The sequence below is a fragment of the Chrysemys picta genome, chromosome 1, assembly GCF_011386835.1.
Source record: "Chrysemys picta bellii isolate R12L10 chromosome 1, ASM1138683v2, whole genome shotgun sequence".
NCBI classification, from domain to species: domain Eukaryota; kingdom Metazoa; phylum Chordata; order Testudines; family Emydidae; genus Chrysemys; species Chrysemys picta.
This window is the reverse complement of record NC_088791.1, coordinates 158,278,787-158,305,259: the sequence shown is the minus strand read 5'-3', so window position 1 is coordinate 158,305,259 and position 26,473 is coordinate 158,278,787. Positions and strand designations below refer to the sequence as shown.

At 42.6% G+C, this 26,473-nt stretch overlaps 2 protein-coding genes across 14 annotated transcripts in view; one reads left to right on the top strand and one right to left on the bottom strand.

Moving 5' to 3' along the window:
• The window catches only part of LOC101940241 (putative protein ARB2BP), a 260,593-nt gene that overhangs the window by 30,223 nt on the left and 203,897 nt on the right, over positions 1-26,473 (bottom strand). The gene's annotated exons all lie outside the window — the stretch shown is intronic.
• Positions 1-26,473, top strand: part of SENP7 (SUMO specific peptidase 7) — a 79,372-nt gene that overhangs the window by 24,298 nt on the left and 28,601 nt on the right. For 10 of the 13 annotated variants that reach the window (XR_010599492.1, XR_010599491.1, XR_010599493.1 and 7 more), the window contains 4 exons: positions 1,002-1,199; positions 11,999-12,117; positions 14,537-14,706; positions 24,461-24,782. Coding sequence is in view for 10 of the 13 variants with exons in the window: in XM_008162823.3 (XP_008161045.2) it covers positions 1,002-1,199; positions 11,999-12,117; positions 14,537-14,706; positions 24,461-24,782 (809 nt within the window). In the remaining 3 variants the exon portion in view is untranslated. The remainder of the gene's footprint in view (positions 1-1,001; positions 1,200-11,998; positions 12,118-14,536; positions 14,707-24,460; positions 24,783-26,473) is intronic. The other 3 variants (XM_008162865.3, XM_065588049.1, XM_065588039.1) reach the window with 1 other exon arrangement.

Genomic DNA, 26,473 nt, shown 5'->3' with positions numbered 1-26,473 from the left:
GACACCACAACATGCTATGCTGGAAAGTGACCCAGGTGGATCAATTCACAGAGAGAGAAGACAGAGGGAGGTGTTTATAGAGCATAGCTAGGAGACAGCATCATTCATACCAAATTCAGAAAAGGCTGTGGCTGTACTTCATCATAATCATCTGAAAGAAATCACAATGGGAACTGCAGAGCATAAGCACCAGAGTTTGAGGGAAGAGAGCTATTGGCAACCTGAAATAGCAAATTGACTGTTATCACACATGTTAAATACTTTGATAGTCTTGTACATTTGAACCACTGATAAAATGCATTTTGTCATCTCTTGATGTTTTTGATTGACCTATTTTTGGTGCTCATCTCTTCTGACACATGTAGATGTTCTTCTCAGCCTCACAATCTCCTGATATATGTCAGAGTGACACCTGGGATTTGTGACAAATGGCCAGAATTAATTACAGAGTCCGTTACATGCTTTACATATATACTGTTTGCCAGCTGATGGCTAGAGGTGCAAGTGAATCAGAGTGATTGACCATAAGATTTGTTTTATTGGAGACTTCCGGTTCCTAGGAGAATTTTTAAGATCACTCTGCAATTCTATCAGTGTTGAGATTTTGCATGGAAGTTATTCTGAGATAAATTTTATGTGAACAGGGAATGATAAATCCTCAGTTGAGATGTCAAAGGCAGTCTAAATGCAACAATATGCTAACATAGTGTCGCTGAACTAAAGTTACGTCGGTTTTCCCCCTTGTCTCCTCTTGACTACCCAACTTCCTACCCATGGTCTGTTGTCATTGTTCTTTGTGTTAGCTGCCTGACGTAGATTGTAAGCTTCTTGGTGGAGAGATCTTGTCTTATGTCGGTAAAGGACCATGAACAAAATGGTACTTTTGTTAGTAGTAATGATATTTGGTGTTTCCAAGCCACTAAGTTACATGAATTCAACTAAAAGTTTCTTTATCTAGATTTCAGTGCAGCATTTATCATGTATTGTTATATGTATGGCAGGCAACCCAAAGTTATTTTGAAGAATGTCCTGAGGATGAAAATTGGAAGAAAATACATAAAGAGACAGCTTATAACAGATGCTAATTTATCTGATGCTGACAAGTTGCTATCAGGTCAACCACCCTCATCATCTGTTGCCAACTTGCAGACATGTCATATATTAAGTCCTCCTCACCAAAGCCCTTTTATATCTAAAAGGTATGTTCTTCATTATTGATTTTGCTAGCCTTATTCTCTCTGAAACAACTTGTCATGAAAAAGATAACTTTTGTGAAACTGTTTTTATGAGACTCTGACTTGAAGCAATAATTGAATTTCCTGAGTGCAAACTAACATACAGTATTTGCAACAACCCATCATTTTAACATTACATTATTCTCATTCTTGCTACATCTGACATTACTTGGTCACCTTTTGTTAATAAAAGAACTTAGATTTGGAATAGATCAATGTTTTATGTGTAGATATGATTACAAGGTTTTAATATGACTATGTTGGTTTGAAATTATGTCCAAAACTAATCATTATGTCACTTGCCTGCTGCTGTGATATTTGCTATCTTGGTTCTAGGTTTTCTTTGACATATGCTCAAAGCACTTGTATATGCTAGTCCTGTTCTTCTTCCTAAATCCACAACTGGTCTCAACCCCATCATCAGTGTGCAGCAAGGACTGCCTCTCTCATTGCTTTAGCTTTCTATTTTTCCTATTTCCATGTTTATATAGACTTCAGAAATGCTTTATGTATGGAATTAGCTGTAGAAATAAAGCTGACTAGGATTACATAATGTAAGTTTCATTCTGCATTTGCAAAATGAACTATTCCGTCTCTCCTCCTTCTGTGCTCGTCTCTCTGCTTAAAAGAAAAACAGCATCAAGAACAAAGGAAAATAAAAGAGAAGGGGGAAATAATGAAATAAAGGTTATGACTACACAGCAGCTGGGAGGTGCGATTCCCAGCTCAGCTAGACATAGATGCACTAGCTCCACAAAAGTTAGCATCTGAAAATAGCAGTATGGCGACGGCAGCTCAGGCTAGCCACCAGCATACATTCCTATGTGACCCCCTGAGTATGTACTTGGGTGGCTAGCCACCAGTGCCACTGCAGTTACACTAATGACCCTCCTCCCCATCCTTAAAATCCTGATGCGAACACGAGCATTTTGCAAGTTAGCATGCAGTACAAACACTCGATTTGAGCTTAAGGCATATATGTAATGGTATTAGGCAGATGCATCCCATTATTCCTTTATCGAGGCGCTTCTTTTTTTTCAGTCTTCACTGTCTCTTTATAGGCAGGATCATTTCAAGAAACAATGTGAAGTGCTGAGTCGGATGAGGCTTGACAAGCTAGTATTTGGCTCTGAAACCACTTTGCTGCTACTTACCCCAGGATGAGACTTAAGAAAAAATCTGAGTGTGTTGGATATTAACCACTAGTTTGCAGGTGACATACTTGGCCGTATAAATCAGCTCATGCATGTTTTACAACAGCACCTTTAGCATGGAAATGGTGGGATTTGTATTCTGGTGTGACTGGATATAATTTTGGAATGACAGTTACGTGTGTTCATAGAGAGCAGACTGTATGTGAAATTGTGTAGATAGTTCATTGTATTTAGAACTGAGAGACGACAGGTAAGTTATACATGGAATAGTGAGCATGGACTCTCTCTACCCACTGATAAATATCTAAGGGGCAGCTGCTGTGTAGGTTTCACTTTAAGCAGTATATTAGAAAAGGCAGTACAGACATTTCAGTTTTGAAACAGCTGATTTGCTTCTTTGCATTATGTAACCAGTTCTGATCAGTTTTACAGTTCACGGGGTAGGCAGGGCAACTGCACCTGCATTCCCCTCTCCACCTCCCCCACTCCCCGTGGTCCAGCAAGAGCACCCACTCTCAAGCTTCCAGCTTCCCAGCCATCAAATCTCTTGAGCAAAGACATGTGTGTGTGTCTCTCGCTCTCCTGACCAGATTTTTTCCAGGCTGCACAGTTCCCAGCCTGCACTGTGAATTCCCCAGCAAATCAGACTGACTAAGCAGGGCTGCTTTGCCTTCTCTTCAAAGATTATAAACAGTATAGTTGCCCATATGTATAAATTACCATACAGCTTTTCCTAAACATACATGTTTATTCTTAAGGCAAACGCATTACAGAGAAAACATATTAAAATAATAAAAGAACCTATACGCATGCTAATAAGAATACCAGAGATCACCCCAATTTTAACAAGAGCTCTGGCAGGTATAGAGTTTTTCAGACCCCACCAAGGGGATTTTCTGTGTTCACAAGTTTATAATAGCTGTTAGATCAGAACAAGCACACCCATGAAAAGCTTAGTCCCTCCTTTATAGAGCCAGGGTCTTTGATCTGGAAATAGGTAATTTGTAGACAATGTGTTTCTCCTTCAAAAGTCTAGGTAGGTACTTTCATAACTAACAGAGTTACATTGGCATACATCTCTCCATAGAGATTTCCTGGGAAACTCGCTTAATTTAAAAAGTCATTTTGTTTCAAATAACTCTCTGAAGCTCTCGTAACACTTCCCAGAATTTACTTAACCATGTCTCCTCCCTAGAGACATTACATACAATCCCACAATAATACATCAAATTTGCATTTTTAATGGAATTAACTCTTAAAGTACTTAAACTTAATTCAGTAAGGTTTGCCTAGGATATTGCAGGAATTTGCCATATCTGTCACAATACGCATGAGCAAGTGCATGCTTTGTGAAGACACTGCAGAGCGACAGGTGAAGTGTGTTAAACTGAGATGAAAGAACTTTAGGCTCCCTCTATTGAAGTTTTTAGATAGGAATGGAGGTGGTGCTATGTTTAAAAATTAGTTTATTCAAGCCAAGCATGAACATGTTTTTTCAATATCTTCTCCAGTTACATTCACTGAAATTAAGTGTTTCAGAAATTGGTTCTCTCAGCTTGCTTTGTAGCAGGGTTTCTTTGTTGCTTGAGGGATTAATTTCTCATGTTTATTTTGTAATAATCTTCTCTGACCCCAGGCATTAAGTAAAAATGTTGGACCTGTTTGATGAGGCATGTTAATAGGAGAAACCAATTTTCTGGAATCAAATGTTACTTTCAATGGTGATGAGTAAGTGCTGATAAGACTGCTTACAAACCTGAGAAGTCTGTCTAAAATGTGTGATGTAAAAGTAGCAATGCTGAAACATCTTACTAGTGAAGTTACTGTTCTAGACAAGCTCTGTTTGATTCTAGTCTTCAAACTTACCTGGTAGTTTTGTACAGGATACCTTTGGAATCTGATTTTCATTTACCCAGCTCTGGCAGAGTAACAAGGCCTTTATAGTGGGTTCAAATACATGTACATCCTCATTAAGGTTCCTTGACATAACCAGAGCAGTGAATAAGGGACTCAGTATAAATGAGAAGCATGCCTTTGGTGTAGAAAAAGTATCCAGTTTTGTACTGTGGATATAAAAGGCCAATAAATATATATTTGAATTTATAATATGTATATAATAATACATGTTGGAGGCCTTAGCTGGGCTTCTCCATTCTTGCGCCTCCACAGGGCAGTCAGTTATTATGCCTGCCATTTAATCCACTTGAACATGTGAATAACTGATTTGTGGGTATAATCAGGTATATACTTGTCCAAGTGACTTAAAATTGTGGGTGTAGACTTTGATAACATCTTCTGAAAATCTGCCCTCCAATGTCTGTAGTAGGGAAGCATAATTTTTAGTGGCAGGAGAAATTTTAATCCACTGCGTGTAGAAAGGCCAGAGATGTCCATTGCAAGTGGCGATAGAGCCTGATCCTGCACCCCATGAGAAGTTAATGGGATTTCTCATGTGAGTAGGTGATGCAGTATCAGGCCCCATTTGATGAAAAATGCATTGGTACTTTTCAAATGGTTGGTATTAGAGAATTGCTTGTAGCACTCAGGGGAAAAAAGCAGAAACTGAAGTACTTGTATTAAATCACTTCCTACCTTCTGAATACACCGCTTTCCCCACACTGTTACCGGATAAATAACTTATTTTGTCTTGATACCTGTCCAGGGTGAATGCTTTAAGGTGCAAGGCAATGGAGAATTAAGCCCAGTGTATATAGTAGCCTTGTAATCTAGCGGTTCTGGTGTCAGATTAGTGATGCTTTTCACTCCAGTTCCAACATGTAATTTAAACTCCAACTTCTTGTCAGTTGTATATACAAGATATTACATAGGTAACTAAATGTGTGTGTCTATTATCGGGGGAGTTGGGAGCAACCCTTATGTTAGTTTCATAATAATATCTAGGATAAAATATTCTTGCAACCCATTTTTGAGACACAGCTGCAGCAGTTCACTGTGCGCTGGCAACCCTATGAGTTGACAGTCTCTCAGTGAAGGGGGATGAGAGAGTTAGGCTGAGCTCCCAACAACAACCCCTATATCTAGGCCCACCACATGGCTCCAGTGGCCCATTCCTATGTGGAGAGGTATCGCATGGTGCTGAGCAAACCCAGAGTGGCTTATTTAATCAGAATGCATCAGTGTGTGTGTAAAGCCTTATTCAGAGTTCTGTTTCCCATTTTAGATGTGTTGTGACCATATGTGAATTTAACAAGGAAAATTTTGGTGTAAATTTTAATACAGAATGCCCCCCATTCTTTCCTGCATGTCTGTTTGCATTCATGATACTGTATTTTTAATTTGATTTTTCTGAGCTGGCCTATCTGCCCGCCAGAATGGATGGTCTTCCTATCGCTTCAAGGTTGTCACCTTGAATCTTTCATATCAGTAAGATGCTTTTACAGTAAGATGCATCTCAGAATTTTGATGAGGTACCTTTTTATCAGACCTCTGTCGTTGTAAGTAGCATTACTTCAGATGATCACACACACCTCACCATTCTAAAAACAGAGTTGAAACTCTTATGAAGAATGGGAAATCTATTCACTGAATATTTACAGTAACAAAATAAGATGTTTATAAATGTGCAGGTAACCTTAACAAGAAGATATAGATAAGAATTAAAGGAAAATAACTCAAACCTCCTGTTTTACTATACCTGAATTAATAACTTGTCTACAATAGTATTACATAGACATACCGAGCACTCCACAAAAACATATTTCTTCTAATCATAGTCTGATCACAGCCATCTGTCTTGTCTTATTCCCATTTCAGCCAGCTAAAAAAACCTGGTTGGGATTTTAAAAGTAGTAAATGTAGACTAGAAGATGAAAACATTAGTAAATAGCGCTAGATGTTGAGCCCTTTTAATTGCTTCAGAGTATGTCTACACTGCAGTCAGAGTTGTGACTGAAGCTCCTGAATACATACCCAAGCTAGCTTTAATTCAGTCAGTGAGAGCACAAATAGCACTGAAGTATCACATGCTTCAGCATGGGCTGTACAAGCCTACCCAGGACCCTAAGTATTTACCGGAGCAGCTAGCCTGCATTGACTGGTATTAGTACTCAAGCTAGCTAGATCAAAGCTAGGTTGGATTTGGATATGTCTATACATGCTTCAATCACATCTCTGAGTGCAGTGTAGACATTCCCTTGGAGATCTGATGGGTGCTGCAGAGGCACCCAGAATTCATCAAATCACAGAGTTCCTTTTGTGAGCTAGTTGCAATATTCCCAGATCATCTGATAGCCCAGAGCTGAACAATTAACTGTTCCCTCATTTTAGCATTTGTTATACAAAAGAATTTGAGAAGAGGGACAGAGGGATGGGAAATTTGCAAGCATATTATGAAGTCTCTGGAACTCCCATAAAAGATAGATAAGGTAATTGCTAATTTATTTGTTTTCCATGTGTTAATCCCCATCCAACAGTGTGAAAATCTTATTTTTAAGTGTATTCCACACTTGGAAAATTATTACTAACTACTAGCTAATCAGATTTTACAATTAGTAAACAGGAAAAAGAAGTGAGAAACTAAGCCCCATAAGTACCCACCAATTTGCCTTGAAAGTAACTGTGTTTTATTTGTAATTCTAACACTATATTAGGAATCTCATTTATTTTCCACAGGGTGTAAGAATATTTTAAAAAATATTTCTTGACAGCTTTGCAGTGTGTTCAAAAACAAACCCATGAATCTCCCCTTTGAATTACCTTTCACCTTGAGACCATCTCCAGAGGTGACCCATCACCATGGTGATCCTGGGCAGATCATAGCTGTATAGAAACCTGGGGAAAGTAAGTTGTGTGTGTTGGATACCAGCCCTCCTGGCTATTTGAAGGATTCAGCACATTTTCACAACTGATTATTCCTATATCCATGCAGGTCACCTTTTAAAGTAATATTCACTATCAGTACTATACTGTCAGTGAAAATAAGATGAACTGAGTTTATCTGTATTTATGTAAAGGGGAAATGTTTGTGTTTGTTTGCATATAACGTTTGGTTTATGTTATGTGTCAAATGTCTGGGGAAGATTGATTATTGGTACTAAACTAAACCGAAACTCCTGATGACTTTTGCAGGGTCTCTTAAAATGGGAAACTCTGTGTGATTGACAGACAGACAGACAACATACCCACACAGGTTAAAATAACATTATTTAAGATGGGAAAGTCAAGCACTCAGAAGTTAGGAAATGCCAGAATTAAAGTTGCCTGTGCAACCTTAATTTGGCCCCTTTGTGTGTATGCATTATGATAGTCTTCAATTATATGATCATATACTATTTTTTTCCACAGGCCCCCTGCTTCATTCAGCATACAGTACTTATTCAATGAGCAGCTATTCAATATTTTGTTTTATCCTGATAGTTCAATGTGTAGCCCTCGCATGCCTTACTTACTGCGTGCTATTCGAATTCTGCTCTGAAGACAGAATTATTTTTTCCATGGGATTTTTTTATGGCAGTCATTGATATAGTATGAAAGTGCTTCACAAACATTATTTTATCTTCACAACACACCTGTGAGATGAGGGAGTTGTATCCCCATTTTACAGATATGGAGAAGAGAGATGGCGAGATTAAGGTCAAAAGTATCCACTAATTCTGTGTGCCCAGTTTGAGACAACTAGGATCAGAAGTTTTTAGAGTACTTAGCATTATAGAGTAATTTATATGTTCAAAGCACAGGTCCCATTGACTTCAGTTGCAGCTGTGAGTGCTCAGCAATTCTACAAATCTGACCCCAAGATCTCTGGTCAGGCACCCACAAAATGAGGAATGTGCAACTTATGACCACTTGTAAAAGCTTTGGTTTAAGTGACTTGACTAGAATCACATAGGAACTCTGTGGCAGAGCCAAGGATAGAATCCAGTTCCCTAGGGTAGCATTCAACTGCCTTAACCACGAGTCCCTCCTCTCTTTTCTGGCAATGCACTGCATCATTCGCTCCACACCTTCCAGCATCTACAGCAAATGAAGCAATGATCCTCCAGACAGCAGTGTTCCTCACTACACAACCCTGATTCATTGCCAGAGCAGATCCATCCTGTGCACTAAAGGAGGCAGAGGTGGAAAAAACATTGTGATCATGTAATGAAAGGATAGTATAATGCATGTGCACAAGGGAGCGAATTAAGATTGCACAGGGAGCCTTAACTCTGGTATTAACCTGGGTATGAATAAGCCACCTGCCTGAGCAACACACGCTACACCTACCTAAGTGCCGGTGTGGACAATGCTATATCGGTGGGAGAGCTTCTCCCACCGACATACCTACCGCCTCTCGGGGTAGGTGGTTTTATGCTGATGGGAGAGCTCTCTCCTGTTGGCATAAAGTGTCTTCATCAGACATGCTACAGTGGTGCAGCTGCATTGGTTCAGCTGTGCTGCTGTAGAACTTCTAGTGTAGATTGGCCCTAACTTTTGAGTGTTGGACATTGTAAAATCAATGTCCTTTTAACGTAGCACCTGGGCATAATTTCATAAGCTTTTTAAAAAGCCAACTGAAAAGACAGAAGTTCTATTGTGGCATCATATTGACACCTGTATGGTTCATCAGCAGGGGTAGAACCTTTTCATAGATTCTAGGACTAGAAGGGACCTCGAGAAGACCTAGATCATCCCTGATAGACATTTATCTAGCCTACTCTTAAATATCTCCAGAGATGGAGATTCCACAACCTTCCAAGGCAATGTATTCCAGTGTTTAACCACCCTGACAGTTAGGAACTTTTTCCTACTGTCCAACTTAAACCTCCCTTGCTGCAATTTAAGCCCATTGCTTCTTGTTCTATCTTTAGAGGCTATGGTGAACAAGTTTTCTCCCTCCTCCTTATGACACCCTTTTAGATACCTGAAAACTGCTATCATGTCCCCTCTCAGTCTTCTCTTTTCTAAACTAAACAAACCCAATTCTTTCAGCCTTCCTTCATAGGTCATGTTCTCAAAACCTTTAATCATTCTTGTTGCTCTTCTCTGGACCCTCTCCAGTTTCTCCACATCTTTCTTGACATGCGGACCACCATGCAGACTTCTGCCATTTGAGCTGATGGAGTAACTGATAGCAGTAGTAAGTTGTTATCCTCTTTGTGGCACAGCACTAGCGGGGATGAGACATACACTTTGCCCATGGGTATCACAGATATTTGCTAACAGCTGAGGTCGGGAAGTTCAGGAATCTTGGATTCCATTCTAGGCTTTGAGAGCCAGTGTTCTTCAGTGGGCGCAGATTCTTCTACCCATTCCACACAAGTGACCTCTTTTGCCTCCTCTCCTCCAACCTGTCCCTGTTCCAGTCCTGTCTGTTCCTCACCCTGGCCTATTTTCCTCACTTTGCCAGATCCAGTCTCCTTGCCCAGGAAATATGTCTTGCTTCTCTGGATTCCCCATCCCAGTTCTCTCCACTTCATGGCTCCTCATCCCATCTTTCTCTACCCCTTCCTCTAGTCGTGACCCCTGCGACCCCGATGTTTCCTGTTCCCATTGGCTCCCAGGCCCAGTCACCCTCTCTGGGCTCTCATCCAGTTTGTGTCTCCTCTGTCTTCTTGTCCCAGTCTCTTGAGCAAATCCCAATTCTCCCCTGCTCCTCATCCAATATGTTGCCCTACACATACTTTGTCCACATTGTATCCTATCTATATTCGAATTGGAGCTTCCTCCTCAATGCTGACTTCCAGGAGGAAGGTCATTGAGAGCAGGGAGGGTACGTCTACTCACTTCTTACAGCAGCATGTAGAGTACATACACTGTTTGCCCCCTGGCCCAGGTATAAATAGAAGTGTTGACAATGAAGCACTGCTTAGGCGATAAGGACATGCCTGAATCCAGTGGGTATATACCCTACACAGCTCTCTATGCACCCAAACAATGCCTCCTCCATTTACAATGCTGTTTTTAGCAGTGTAATGTCCTACTGCCAGAGCCTTTCCCCCTCATTGGGGAAAGGCTCTGGCAGAGGGAAGGCAGTGAGGAAAGGCTCCAATGGCTCGTTGCTGCTTGAGCCTTTTCTTGCCACAGAGAAAAACTCCAGTAGCTAGGAGGCAGCAGGAAAAGTAACTGGCAGCTCCCCGCTGCCAGATCTCTTTCCCGTTGCCTCCCCCTTGACAGAGCCTTTCACTGATACTTGTAGCTACACATTGCAGTGAACGCAGCCTGGCATGTAGCTACACATCCCTTACATGCTGCTGCAAGTGGTGTGCAGTGTAGACGTAGCCAGAGAAATAGTCTCCCTGTTCTCAGTTCAGGTACCTGGACCCTGACCTGGCGCAGCCTGCAGCAATCCAGAGCTGCAGTTGCAGAGACAGTCCTGCTCAGCCCTGGACTGGTGTGGAATTTGAGGAGTTTAGCTGCTAGAATATAAGAAGTCTCTACTGAGCATGTGCAAACTATAATTTTTCATGGTCTTCTAACTTGGCCAGATTTGGGTGGATTTTCACAAGGACAGCAAAAGGCACTTACCTGACTCAAAGACAACTCTTGTGCCAAATTTCAAGCCACTGCTCTAAATCAAGGGAATGCTTTTTAAAGAAAAGGTCTCCAGAATTTTTTAACCTAGGCGAATGAACATATTTTCCCCTCACTTCATTCTCTGAAATGGCTGAACTATTTTGTCTGAAATTTTCCCAAAAAATTCAGGTTGAAGCAGACAACTGGCATGGAAAATATAAAATAGATTAATATGGCTTATTGTCCAAAGTGACCGTCCTTTTTGCTGGTGTCGGAAATGCATTTAGGCACCCACATCTGGCAGGTCCCAATCCTGCTAGGTGGTGTCTCCTTTTTTGGTACAGTACTAAGCTTTGTCAGCTCCCATTAACTTCAATAGGAGTTGAGGGCCGTCAGCAGCTCACAAGATCAGACCCTCAAAACTGAAGTGTGACATCAATTTGTTATCGGTACATTTTGTACAGGAAAAAAGAGTTGTAGAGCGGAGTAAACCTCTTGGTTCTGCTATTGTTGCTTCCATTTTTAAAATAAAACCAACAGTTTGAGAAATAGGCACAGACTAAGACCCGTAGTTTTCCTTTTATCGGTTTCCAGTAATCTTCCCTATCTTCCTTCAGCCCCTCTGTGCTAAGCACATCCTTTTCAAGACCCTTTTAGCTGGAATTCTCTGTTTAAAACCTTTTCTCTTGGGAACAACTCATACTTTGGAATCTTGTGCCCATTTAAAGTCTCAAATAATTTGAAATGTGCTATATGGCCCCTATACCTGATGTTAATGACAAAGGGAAGGAGATATTTAATTGACTATGGCTTTTCTCTTTGCAGTCAGTGCTTCTGATCATTGTCTCAACAGTGCTTTGCAAGCAGCACTGGCAGAACAATATTTAAATGACCCTTAACAGTGAATCAGATTCTCATGTTGTGCACCTTCTTAGAAGCATCCTTTTCACTAGTGATCAACACTGCTAATGTCAGTACGTCTAGTAGTGTATTTCCATGGAGGAAACTGAATTAGTCTGCATTGTATTTTGCTGTGCGTCACAACACTTACTAGTGAAGCAGGATTCTGTAGTCTGATCCTACTCTGATATCCATAGAGAGGGTTAGTCAGTACTCTTGCAGAATTAAGGAGAATTCATAGTTGCTGTTTTACAGGAATGAATGGTGCCAGAAGAAGACAGATGACAGTCTTCTGAAATTGTCTGAATCTTCTAAAGAAGCAGAAAGCAATAATGCTCTGTTTACTGTAAGAAGATATGACCAGCAGAAGAAAGGTTGGTGTTGAAGAGTAATTGTTTTGCGTTTAAATATTTGGATATTATAGTTGAATAACTGGATATTTGCCTTAGATTTACAAGCAGGGTGTAAGAAAAAGAAGGTAATACAAAGGTTTTGCTTTGTGAACAGTATGTACATTTTGTCAGAAGTGTGTGGGGTAAAATATCCATATGGTATCAAATATCCAAAGCTAAATTTTAAATAATGTTAAGGCAATAGCTTAAACCCACAAACAGAAGGAAATTGAGAGAGAAGCCTCAGGCTCTACCTTCAGTTATAATAATTAGGGTTGTCAAACTATTAAAAAAATAATTGCAATTAATCGTGAGATTTTAAAAAAGTCATGATTAATTGCAGTTTTAATTGCACTGTTAATAGAATACCATTTTAAGTTTATTATAAATATTTTGAATGTTTTTCTACATTTTCAGATATATTGATTTCAATTACAACAGAGAATACAAAGTGTACAGTGCTGCCTTTATATTATTATTTTTATTACAAATATTTGCACTGTAAAAAAGATAAAAGAAATTATATTTTTAAATTCACCTCATACAAGTACTGAAGTGCAATCTCTTTATTGTGAAAGTGCAATTTACAAATATATAATTTTTTGTTACATAACTGCACTCAAAAACAAAAGAATGTAAAACTTTAGACCAGGGGTGGCCAGCCTGTTGCTCCGGAACCACATGCGGCTCTTCAGAAGTGAATATGCGGCTCCTTGTATAGGCACCGACTCCGGGGCTGGAGCTACAGGCGCCAGCTTTCCAGTGTGCCGGCGGGTGCTCACTGCTCAACCCCTAGCTCTGCCACAGGCCCTGCCCCTACTCCACCCCTTCTCGCCCTCTCCCCTGAGCCTGCCATGCCCTCACTCCTCCCCCTCAGAGCCTCCTGCATGCGCCAAGAGGGAGAGGCACTGATTGGCAGGGCTGCCGGTGGGCAGGAGGCACGGGGGGGAGGGTGGAGCTGACAGAGGGCTGCTACGTATTACTGTGGCTCTTTGGCAATGTACATTGGTAAATTCTGGCTCCTTCTCAGGCTCAGGTTGGCACCCCTGCTTTAGACCCTACAGGTCGAAGCACGAAGGAGCATATGAATGTTAAGCCTATCTGGCATATAAATACCTTGCAGTGCTGGTTACAACAGTGCCATGCGAATGCCTGTACTCACTTTCGGGTAACATTGTAAATAAGAAGCGGACAGCATTATCTCCTGTAAATGTAAATACATTTGTTTCTCTTAGTGATTGGCTGAACAAGAAGTAGGACTAAGTGGACTTGTATGAGGTGAATTGAAAAATATTTCTTTTGTTTATCTTTTTTACAGTGCAAATATTTGTAATAAAAAATAATATAAAGTGAGCACTGAACACTTCATATTCTGTAACTTTGTAACAGAAATCAATATTTGAAAATGTAGAAAAACGTCAAAAACATTTATAATAAATGTAAATTGGTATTCTATTATTGTTTAACAGTGTGATTAAAACTGCGATTAATTGCAACAGTTTTTTTAATCTAGTTAATTAGTTTTGTATTAATCGCATGCATTAACTGCGATTAATTGACAACCCTAACAATAATATCGCAACTTTATACAAAGCCTTTTGTCTCAAAGGATGTTAAAATGTTACATGAACTTAACTGTTGTACAAATGCTACACAATGATTTTGTTCACCAGCTTGCCTGTCTTACAGTAGTGGTGTAATGTGCAAGTGTAACACCGACAGACCCCAGTTGTTGGCAGGTGGGATGGAACTTTGAACCTCTGAAGCTAAAGGCATGAGCCTGTACTGCATGAGCTAAAAGCCACATGGACCTTAGCTAAGGCTGTAGCAGACTCATTAATCTATAAGTGGTCTGGGTGCCACTAGAGGGGACAGAGCACCACACCCAGGAGGTGTGTGGGTTACACACGTTTTTTAACATTTCTTAGCAATATTTACAAGAGGGGCAGAATACTGTATCCAGCTGAAACTGCAGGAGGGACTTAGGGAGGCAGAATGTTAATTACCAAGGCTAGAACTGGCTTAGGTACTGAGGATAACATTCCTACTCTGAGGTGAGCTATGAATTCAGTTGCATCCTTTTCTTGCTCCTGTAGATTGCAGATTTGTTCAGATTTCAGATTGGTTTTGAATTTAAAATAATTTTTCATTGTATATCGCCATTTCCCCTGGGCGGGAAATTATCTAGTAAACACATGCAAGAAAGAGAGAAAAATCTTGTGTGGATGCAAATATGGTAATCGATGCACTTTTTAAATTTTTGTCACTTTGACCACAATTTGAAAACGGTGAAGATGTTTAAGGATGACTAGCAGCAATTTTAATAGAACTGTTACTATATTGTGCCCTATTAAGTCACTCTTCTTTTTTGTTGTTGTTTTTATTAAAATCTTTGGTATAGAAAACAAGGAAAGCGATCAACAAGATAAAGAAAGCAAAATCTTGAACTATACCTCTTTTGGTTTGAGGGAAGCAAGTTGTCTGAATTCTGAGAAGAGGAAAAGAAGATTTAGTGGCCATTTTCCTGATCCGTGTAATGCAAGTTCCCCTGGAAAAGTACCATCGTCGTATGTAAGTAACATTTTGTTGTGTTACAGTATTTTCTCGCTTGAATAGCACAACTAAATCCAAAGATTATACCAGTAACTAGTAAATTGTCTTTAAAATACATTATGTACCACCTGTTGGCTAAGTTGTGATGTTTCGAATCTTGATAGCTTTCCTTCCATTCCTTTATAGCAACACACTAAGACCTTGACCCTGCAACATTTACCTGAGTAACTCTACATATGTGAGTAGATTTTTAGATTCCAGGGCCGGAAGGATGTGATCATCTAGTCTGATCTTCTATATAACACAAACCATAGAACTTCCCCAAAATAATTCCTAGAGTGTATCTTTTTAAAAAAAATCCACTTTTGATTTAAACATTGCCAATGATGAAGAATCCACCGTGACCCATGTTAAATGGTTTCAATGGTTAATTTCTCGCTGTTAAAAATGTATGCCTTATTTCCAGTCTGAACTTGTTTAATATCAACTTTCAGCAATTGGATTGCGTTATACCTTTATCTGCTAGATTGATGATCCCATTATCAAATATTTGTTCCCCATGTAGATATTTATAAACTGTGATCGAGCCCCCTTTAACCTTCTTGTTGTTTAGCTAAAAAGATTGAGATCCTTCTATCACTTTAAGGCATGTTTTCCAATCATTTAATCATTGTGGTTGCTCAATATTCCAGCAAAGGTCGCACCAGTGCCAAATACAGAGGTAAAATAATGTCTGTGCTCCTACTTGAGATTCCGCTATTTATGCATACAAGAATTTCATTAGCCCTTTTTGCCACAGTATCAGACTGCTGGTAGCTCATGATCAGTTGATTATCCATCACACTCAAATCTTATTCACTACTTTCCAAGATAGTCACTCATCCTGTATGTATGGCCTACATTCTTTGTTCCCACCATGTACAAATTGACACTTAGACTTATTAAAATGCATATGTTTGCTTGCATCCAGCTTACCAAGCGATTCAGATCGCTCTGTCAGTGAACTGTCCTATTCATTATTTGCCACTCCCCCAATTTTTGAGTTGTCTGCAATCTTTATCAGTGATGAATTTTTGTTTTCTTCCACCTCACTCATGATGATGTTGTAGGGTGGGGTCAAGAACTAATCCCTATGGCACCACATTAGACATACATGTGCTGAATGATGATTTTTTGTTTATAGTCTCATTTTGAGACCTACCAGTTAGCCAGTTTTTTGTCCATCTAATGTGTGCCTGTAATGGGGATCACTCACCGTAAGAGCGCCTCCTGTGACCAGGCATGGTATAGCTGTTTTCTTCCTGTTACGCACCCCCTGCTGATGGTCATTCCATTGGTGTAGTCATTCCTCTTCCCGTAATTCACAGTGCTCTCTCTTCATGACCCACCCCTCCAACTAGTCACTATATAATGCCCCTTTCCAGGGTATTAAAGTTTCACCAGACCAGCTGTCTGGATGGTAACTCCAACAGTCCTCTGCCACTTTCCTGTTGCTGGTAGAGGAACCCAGGCCCCCCGTCTACACCATGTTCCAGCCCTGGAATCCTATGAACATCAGCCAAGGTCTACACAGTCCCCATCCTGGCTGGTATTTTCACTGGGCTTCTTCCTACCAGGGCTTCTCAGGCTGTCTTTCCCCACAACTTCTCTGGGATTGACCCTGCTTCCAGGGGTAGGATCCCAGGACTTAGAGCTCTGCGTGGATACAAAATTTATATCCGTGGATATAAATCGGTATCTGTGGAGCTGCAGTGCTCTACTGGGAACCACAGCATCGAAAGCAGCAGCATGTCAGGCCGCTGCTCCCAGGAGCCAGCGCCCCACTCCGGCAGCTGATCCAGCATGGGTGTACCACCCTGAGCCCCGCCCACTGGGGTGGGCATCAGGCTCACCAATAGCTGTTCCTGGTCGTGCTAGTGTGTGTAAGCGGCTCACAGGCTTCCAGACAGGAGTCCCTTCCACACAACGTTCTGCGTCTCCTCTCTGGAGGCATGCGAGCTGCTTGCACACACTAGCAGCACCAAGGACAGCTGCCAGTGAGCCTGGTTCTCCCCATCCCGTGGGCAGGGCTGGAGGCGGAACAGCCATGCCGGAGGAGCTGCCAGTGTGGGGCGCTATCTCCTGGGAGAGGCGGCCCGACATGCTGCTGCTTTCACCATGCACTTCCTGCAGCTCCTCGGATATCCGCATCCATGGATATATATTTTGTATCTGCGCAGGGCTCTACTTATTCTCCATCCTGGGTTTCCTCCTTCTTACCTCTCGGCTCTAGAGAATGACTACAGTCTCTCTCCCGGCAGCCCTCCTGCTACTACTAACTTCCTGTTTTTATAATCCTTTCCCAGCTTCTCTCCCAGCTGGGCTTCATCAGTAATTACTCTTTATAAATCCCTGTGCCTCCCAAGAGATGCAACTGTGTAGGTTAATTAGCCCTTTTTGGGCCACCTTAACCCCTTCAGGGCTGGTGTGGGGTGAGCACCCCATCATAGTGCCATGTTGATTTTATATCATTCTAGTTTTTTAATCAGTGTCATGTGCTACCAAGTCAAATGCCTTACAAAAGTCTAGTATATTATAATCAGTATTACAGTCTTTACCAATAAAATTTGTAATCTCATCAGAAAAGCTATCAAGTTAGTTTAACAGGATCTGTTTTCCATAAACCCATGGTGATTGATATTAATTATATTACCCTGAATTCTTTATTAATCGAGTCCTGTATCAGCTACTCCATAATCTTGCCTGAGATCGATGTCAGAGTGGCAGGCCTGTAATTTCCTGTCATCCTGCTTACTGTTTTTAAACATTGGCACAACCCTGTTTTTTTTTTTCCAGTCCACTGGGACTGCCCCCATGTTCAAGACTAATTGAAAATCAACATTAATGGTCCAGTGAGCTCTGCTGCCAGCTCTTTTAACTCTTAGGGTATGTCTACACTACGAGAGTAGTTCGATTTTACTTAAATCGAATTTTTGGAATCGATATTGCAAAGTCGAACGTGTGTGTCCACACTAAGGACAGTAATTCGACTTTGTGAGTCCACACTAACGGGGAAAGCGTCGACATTGGAAGCGGTGCACTGTGGGCAGCTATCCCACAGTTCCCGCAGTCCCCGCTGCCCATTGGAATTCTGGGTGGAGCCGCCAATGCCTTCTGGGTAAAAAAATGTGTCGAGGGTGCTTTTGGGTAACTGTCGTCATCCGTCCATCACTCACGCCCTGCCTCCCTGAAAGCGCCGGCGGGAAATCAGTTCGCGCACTTTTCTAGTCAGTGACAGCGCGGACGCCACAGCACTGCGAGCATGGAGCCCGCTGCGACCATCGCTGCAGTTGTGGCCGTTGTCAACGCCTCGCAGCTTATCATCCACCTTTCCCAGAGGCAGATGCAGATAAATCAGGCGAGGAGGCTACGGCACCGCGGTGAGGTCCTGAAGTCTGAGAGTAGCACAGACCTCTCAGAAAGCACGGGACCCAGCGCCGAGGACATCACGGTGGCAATGGGTCATGTGGATGTTGTGGAACGGCGATTCTGGGCCCGGGAAACAAGCACGGACTGGTGGGACCGCATAGTGCTGCAGGTCTGGGATGAATCCCAGTGGCTGCGAAACTTTCGCATGCGGAAGGGGACTTTCCTTGAACTTTGTGAATTGCTGTCCCCTGCCCTGAAGCGCAATGACACCCGGATGCGAGCAGCCCTGACTGTCCAGAAGCGAGTGGCCATAGCCCTCTGGAAGCTTGCAACGCCAGACAGCTACCGGTCAGTCGCGAACCACTTTGGCGTGGGCAAATCTACCGTGGGGGTTGTTTGTGATGCAAGTAGCCAAGGCAATCGTTGATGTACTGCTGTCAAAGGTAGTGACCCTGGGAAACGTGGAGGTGATCATAGATGGCTTCACACCGATGGGATTCCCAAACTGCGGTGGGGCCATAGATGGAACTCACATCCCTATCCTGGGACCGGACCACCAGGCCAGCCAGTACATTAATCGAAAGGGCTACTTTTCCATGGTGCTGCAAGCACTGGTGGACCACAGGGGACGTTTTACCAACATCTACGTCGGATGGCCGGGCAAGGTTCATGATGCTCGTGTTTTCAGGAACTCCTGGTCTGTTTAGACGGCTGCAGGAAGGTACTTATTTCCCGGACCACAAAATAACTGTTGGGGATGTGGAGATGCCTATAGTCATCCTCGGGGACCCAGCCTACCCGCTAATGCCCTGGCTCATGAAGCCCTATACTGGCGCCCTAGACAGTGAAAAAGAACTCTTCAACTACCGGCTGAGCAAGTGCAGAATGGTGGTGGAGTGTGCTTTTGGCCGTCTCAAGGGGAGATGGAGAAGCTTACTGACTCGCTGTGATCTCAGCGAAACCAATATCCCCATTGTTATAGCAGCTTGCTGTGTGCTCCACAATCTCTGTGAGAGCAAGGGGGAGACCTTTATGGCGGGGTGGGAGGTTGAGGCAAATAGCCTGGCTTCTGATTACGCCCAGCCAGACAGCCGGGTGATTAGAAGAGCCCAGCGTGACGCACTGTGCATCTGGGAGGCTTTGAAAGCTAGGTTCCTGAGTGAGCAGGGTAACCTGTGACTTTTAAGTTTGTGTACAGAGAAGCTTAACCTGCCCCTGTTTCTTTACCCAGTTAATGTTGACTATCCTCTCCAGTTACATACCCCCTTCACCCCCTTCCAACACACGTTTAAAAATTAAATCACTTCTACTTTGTTAATGAACACCGTTTTCTTTACTACTGTTTTCGCGGGAATGTTTTAAACCTGGGACGCAGACTGTGGTGGGGAGCGGGTGTAGTGTAGTGATGCAAATGACGCTTCTAAACTCCAGGAATGACAGGCTCCGCAGTGGTGGACTGCTTGTTTCAACGGAGCCTTCCACCCCTCCTGATCGGGACTGTGTGTATGTGGGGGCTATGTCACTTTGTGGCAGGGGGAGGACGGTTACAGATCCCCTGCTGTGTGGCTCTGTGATCCAGGAGAAGGACCGCTGCATAAGATCTGTAACTGCCCTCCCCCGCCACAAAGTCACAGAGCAACCCACCCCCCACCACAGAACATGAAAACCACCTCCCAGACTGACCAGGGTAACTAGTGACTGCACTGTGTATGTGCCCTGCTGCTGGACCTGCCCCCGCCTATGTACCCTGCTAAAGGTGACTGTCCTGTCCAATTACCAACCCCCTTCCCCCCCTTCAGACAGACTCTCCTCCAAAAGAACATGATGGAAACAGTAATTAACAGAAACGTATTTTTTATTAGCAACTACACATGAAACTGGGGGGTGAAACTTGGACTGGGGCTTGTGTGAGGCGGGAAGGAAAGGACTTGTCAAATTTTGGGGAATGAGAGCCTTCTACTACTAGAGCAGTCTGCAGGGGTGGAGTGAGAGTTTGCACGGACTCTGCCGCCCCTCCTTCTTTGGACTTTGGGTGAGGGGGGTATGGGACTTGGTGGCGGGGGAGGGCGGTTACAGATAGACTGCAGTGGGGCTCTGTCCTCCTGCCTCCGTTCCTGCAAAACATCCACAAGGTGCCGGAGCGTGTCCGTTTGCTCCCTCATTAGTCCAAGCAGCGTTTGAGTCGCCTGCTGGTCTTCCTGCCGCCACCTCTCCTCCCGTTCCATGTGTGATCGGTGCATTTGGGACAAGTTCTCCCTCCACTGGGTCTGCTGTGCTGCCTGGGCTCGGGAGCAGCCCATAAGTTCCGAGAACATGTCCTCCCGTGTCCTCTTCTTCCTATGCCTAATCTGCGCTAGCCTCTGGGAGTGTGATGCCAGGCTAAGTTGTGAGACAGTCGCAGCTGTGGCTGTGGGAATGGGAAAAAGGGAGTGAATTCCTCAGAAAGATAAATGTAGTTGTGAACAAAGAACATAGTCTTTCTCTGTGAACAAGACCATGCACAGCACCTATCACATGCGCATTCAGGACAAGGTCAAATTCTCGGCCTTCGCATTCAGTCCCTGGGGTCTTGCACTGCAGATCTGAGAAGCGGGGCAGGACACCGGAATTTGTGTAGTGGGCAGACATGGTAAGCCGTAGACTTGTGGCTGCTTAAAACTTTAATAGTAGCACTGGCCTCCTTTCACATTGAAAGCAATGCCAGTCCCTGCTGCCAGCAATCCGGCAAGCAGGAACTCTGCCCCTGTCCCACCCCCTCGCGGCTGTGCCAGGGAAAGATCCCTGTATGCTGCCCCTCTCCCGCCTCCACCGCGTGGCTGCAAACCGGCGGTTACAGTTCTGTAAAGGAACGGGCAAGCAGTCCCAATACTAACATTCCCGTACCTAATTCAAAGCAGGTCACCATGAGCGACATCACCCTGATGAGGATCTCAGACACTGATAAAGAAAGAATGCTTCGGGAAAGCCTGCAAAGACCAGGGCCGTATGCTGCCATGCTCTGCAGGGCAATGATCCCGGAGTACTTGATTGTCTCCTGGCGCGGAAACGTTTCATACCACGGAGGACCCAATAAGGCCGCTCTCCCCAGGAACCTGATGCAAAGACTTTCCAATTACCTCCAGGAGAGCTTCCTCGAGATGTCCCAGGAGGATTTCTGCTCTATCCCCGGACATATAGACTGCATTTTACTGTAGCTGTACTGGCAGGGACTAAACAGTAGAGCGGCTTGGGCAGAACAATAATGCTAAAACGGACATTGTTAGATTTTTTTTCAAGAGTTGCACTGCCCAGGACTGAAATGTTAAGCGCCTAGGGCAAAGTAATCATGAGAAACCCATTGTTGTTGTTCTTAATATTCCTGTTCTGTTAAAAATAAATATTTAGATGTTTAAAACACTTACTGGCTGATCCTTCCCCAGATTCTGTGTCCGGGTTAACGGCTGGGGACGGTTGGTAGGGGATCTCTGTAAGGGTGATGAAGAGATCCTGGCTGTCGGGGAAATCAGTGTTGTAAGCGCTGTCGACTGCCTCGTCCTCCTCATCTCCTTCCTCATCTTCCCCGTCCGCTAACATGTCCGAGGAACCGGCTGTGGCCAATATCCCATCCTCAGAGTCCACGGTCAGTGGTGGGGTAGTGGTGGCGGCTGCACCTAGGATGGAATGCAGTGCCTCGTAGAAACGGCATGTCTGTGGCTGGGATCCGGAGCATCCGTTTGCCTCTTTGGTCTTCTGGTAGCCTTGTGTCAGCTCCTTGATTTTCACATGGCACTGCGTTGCATCCCGGCTGTATCCTCTCTCTGCCATGGCTTTAGAGATCTTCTCATAGATCTTTGCATTCAGTCTTTTGGAGCGCAGCTCGGAAAGCACGGACTCATCGCCCCACACAGTGATCAGATTCAAGACTTCCCTATCAGTCCATGCTGGGGCCCTCTTTCTATTCTGAGATTGCATGGCCATCTCTGCTGGAGAGCTCTGCATCGTTGCCAGTGCTGCTGAGCTCGCCACAATGTCCAAACAGGAAATGAGATTCAAACTGCCCAGACAGGAAAAGGAATTCAAATTTTCCCGGGGCTTTTCCTGTGTGGCTGGTCAGAGCATCTGAGCTCGGACTGCTGTCCAGAGCGTCAACAGAGTGGTGCACTGTGGGATAGCTCCCGGAGCTATTACCGTCGATTTTCCATCCACACCTAGCCTAATTCGACATGGCCATGTCGAATTTAGCGCTACTCCCCTTGTTGGGGAGGAGTACAGAAGTCGAATTTAAGAGACCTCTCTGTTGAGCTAAATAGCTTCGTTGTGTGGACGGGTGCAGGGTTAATTCGATGTAACGGCGCTAACTTCGACATAAACGCCTAGTGTAGACCAGGCCTTAGATGCAAGTTATCCGGACTGCTGATTTAAAAAATGTCTAACTTTTAGTAGCTGATTGTCATAACTATAAAGGGAAGGGTAATAGCCCTCCTGTGTACAGTACTATAAAATCCCTCCTGGCCAGAGACTCCAAAATCCTTTTACCTGTAAAGGGTTAAGAAGCTCAGGTAAGCTGGCTGACACCTGACCCAAAGGACCAATCAGGGGACAAGATACTTTAAAATCTTTGTGGGGGGAAGGCTTTTGTTTTGTGCTCTTTGTTTTGGGGGTTGTTCGCTCTTGGGACTGAGAGGGACCAGACATCAATCCAGGCTCTCCAAATCTTTCTGAACAAGTGTCTCATATTTCAAACTTGTAAGTAAACAGCCAGGCAAGGCGTGTTAGTTTTTATCTTTGTTTTCTCAACTTGTAAATGTACTTTTTTGCTAGCGTGTTTATCTCTGTTTGCTGTAACTTTGAACCTAAGGCTAGAGGGGATTCCTCTGGGCTCTTTAAGTTTGATTACCCTGTAAAGTTATTTTCCCTCCTGATTTTACAGAGATGATTTTTACCTTTTTCTTTAATTAAAAGCCTTCTTTTTAAGAACCTGATTGATTTCTCCTTGTTTTAAGATCCAAGGGGTTTGGATGTGTATTCACCAGGGAATTGGTGAAGAATCTCTCAAGGCTACCCAGGGAAGGGAATTAGCTTTGGGAATGGTGGCAGCGGACCAGATCTAAGCTGGTAGTTAAGCTTAGAAGCTTTCATGCAGGCCCCCACATTTGTATCCTAAAGTTCAGAGTGGGGAAGCAGCCTTGACACTGATATTTAACTAGATATTAGTGGAATGGAAAGAGTGTTATGATATGATTACATCATTTGTTTTTCCCCAAATACAGAGCAGAAATATTTATTGAACGCTTTTGCCGTTTCCGCATTATTATTAATTCCCCCATTTTTGTCTCATAATGGCCCAATACTCTTAGGATTTTTTATGTTTCTGATGTATTTTAAATATCACCTCCTTATTATCCAGTTTGAACTTGTGTGACTACTCAGGTATGTAGAGTTAGTTGTGTAAGTGTTTCCAGCATTGGTGCTTAAGTAGCAGAATGTATTGGTGTGCTAATTTTCCTTTCACTATTTTTTTCATTTCCAAAATTACTTTTTTTTTTACTTATTTCAGTTTTAGCTCTTTTTATTGTAATCTAAAATGCTAAACCATGGCTTAAAGTGCGCTTTGGAACCATTAATGATTATTACACTGCAAATGAACAATTCAAAGGAGAAAATTTATTTCAAAGCACTAAGCTAATTATAGCATAAATTCAGTAGCATAGCTTCCTTCACTAATAGAAGAGAATAAACCATAACCTTCACATATTTTAAAATTATGAACTGCAAGTCGATTATTGGAGTCCTGGAGATGATAAACAGTTTATTCTGATCAGTTGTTAAGCAAGGAAAAAAAGGGGTAAAGGGAATTCAAGTTTGAGAAACTGAACTTGCAGAAAGTAAGAGCAGAGTCCAATACAAGTCATCTGTGTTCAAGCACCTGAATGCACCAATGATAGGTGCTCTGTAAGCACTTAATCCAAAGCCCCTTGCAGTCAGTGATTAGACTCCCATTGACTTCAGTGGGCTTTGGATCAGGCCCTGAACTCCCAATGGGCTGAATCTGAGAGCTGTTCAGTACCCCCAACTCTGCTTTTGATGGGAGTTAGAAGTGCTCATTGCTTATGTATGGCAGGCCATGGGTCAGCTGCCAAAAGATTAGATACTGGTTTCTTGTTCAGTTTGAAAATAATCATGGTCAGAAAGGTTGTTCTCTGCTTACTATATGTCAAGTAAATGTTCTGCATCGTCATAGGATGGGGGGAAGAAGAATTAACCCCAGTCTGAGTCCTAAACTTATCTCCATCTGAAATGTTAAGCAACATCTCTCAGCAAGGTCAGGAAATAAATGTATATTTTGCACCCAGAAAAGATTAAATCTTGGATTTTTGTTTTCTAGAAAGAACGAAGAATAATTTCAACCCAGGGCCACAGATCTGACCTGATTCAGGAAAATATTTCCCTGGTTGTAGAGGCAGCATGTAAAGAAACATCCATCCATGACCATTTGGAACCAGCTCTCAGCTGTGCAAAGGAACACTGCTCAGAAGCTCCTCCCAGGAGTTCATTGCAGAAGCAGTATTCTGCCACCAGTGAGGATATGAGGATTTCCCCACTAGTTGGCACTGCTGGTAAACCAAAGATGGACATGTCAGAGTATCTGAGCAAGTTGCGCAACAGAATCTGCAAGGGAAATCAGTCATTTGTTTCAGCTGAGCCAAGTATGTAATATATCTGTGTAGGCAATAGTTATATTTATTGATTTTTTTTAGAAACTTAGAAGAGGCAGGCATGACTTACTAATGTAAATACTTGAAGTAGAATGTATGGATCAGAGATCACACTGTCACTAAAACATTGCACAAATCTCAGAACAGTGCATGATGTGTACTATTGGAATGGATGGTCTTGTAGTTAAGGAACAGCAACAGGGAGACAGAATTTCTGGGTTCTGTTCCTTGTTCTGCAATTGACTCATTGTGTGACATTGGGCAAGTTACTCTGCTTGTTTCTGATCTTTAAAATGAGAGAAATATTTACCTACCTTAAGGAGATGTGTTGTGGCTTAATTCATTAATGCCTGAGAATTGCTTTGAGATCCTTTGGTAAAAGGTTCTATATAAATATAAAATCATATAAAGTAAGACTGGAAAGGACCTCGAGAGGTCACCCACTCTAGCCCCCTGCACAGAGGCAAGACCAAATATATGTAAACCATCCCTGAGAGGTGTTTGTCTAACCTGTTAATAAAAACCTCCAATGATGGGTATTTCTCAGTGCCCTTGGAAGCCTCTTCCAATGTTTAACTATCCTTATAGTTTCAAAGATTTTCCTAACATCTTTACCTTAATATCTTAGCTTCTTAATATTTTTATTTTACCTAAATCTCCCTTAATACAGATTACGCCCATTGCTTCTTGTCCTACCTTCAGAGGACATGGAGAACAATTGATCACCTTCCTTTTTATTACAGCCATTAACATATTTGAAGATTATAATCAGGTCCCCCATCAGTCTTCCTTTCGCAAGATTAAGCATGCCCAGTTTTTTAACCTTTTCTCATAGGTCAGGTTTTCTAAAGCTCTTATCATTTTTTGTAGTTCTCCTCTGGACTCTCTCCAGTTTATCCACATCTTTCCTGAAGTGTGGTGCCCAGCATTGGACACAGTACTTCAGCTGTGTCCTAACGAGTGCTGCGTAGAGCTAGACAGTTACTTCCTGTGTCTTAGCTTTGACATTTCTGTTAATACACCTCAGAATTATATTCGCCTTTTTCTCAACTACATCACATTGTTGGCTCATACTAAGTTTGTGATCCCCTGTACCCAGATCCTTTTCAACAGTACTACTGCCTCGCCAGTTATTCCTCATTTGATTTTTCCTTCCTAACTGTAGTATTTTGCACTTGTCTTTATTTATTTTCATCTTGTTAATTTCACACCAATTCTCCAATTTGTCAAGGTCATTTTGAATACTAATCCTTTCCTCCAAAGAGCTTGTAATGCCTCCCAGCTTGGTATTATCCGCAAATTTTATAAGCATGCTCTCCACTCCATTAGCCAAGTCATTAATGAAAATATTGAATAGTGCCAGATGCAGAACAGACCCCTGTGAGGCTCCACTAAATAAATCCTCCCAGTTTGACAGCGAACCACTGATAACTACTCTTTAAGTATGTTTTTTTTCAGTCAGTTATGCACCCACCTTATAGTACTTTCACCTAGACCACATTTTCTAGTTTGCTTTTGAGAACGTCATGTGGGACTGTGTCAGAAACCTTACTAAAATCAAGATATATCACATCTACAGCTTCGCCTCATCTACTAGGCCAGTAATCTTGTTGAAAGTAAGTGTGCGTGTCTATGTAAAAAATCATATTGGAGTGAGTAAAGGATACAGTGTCAACCTTAAG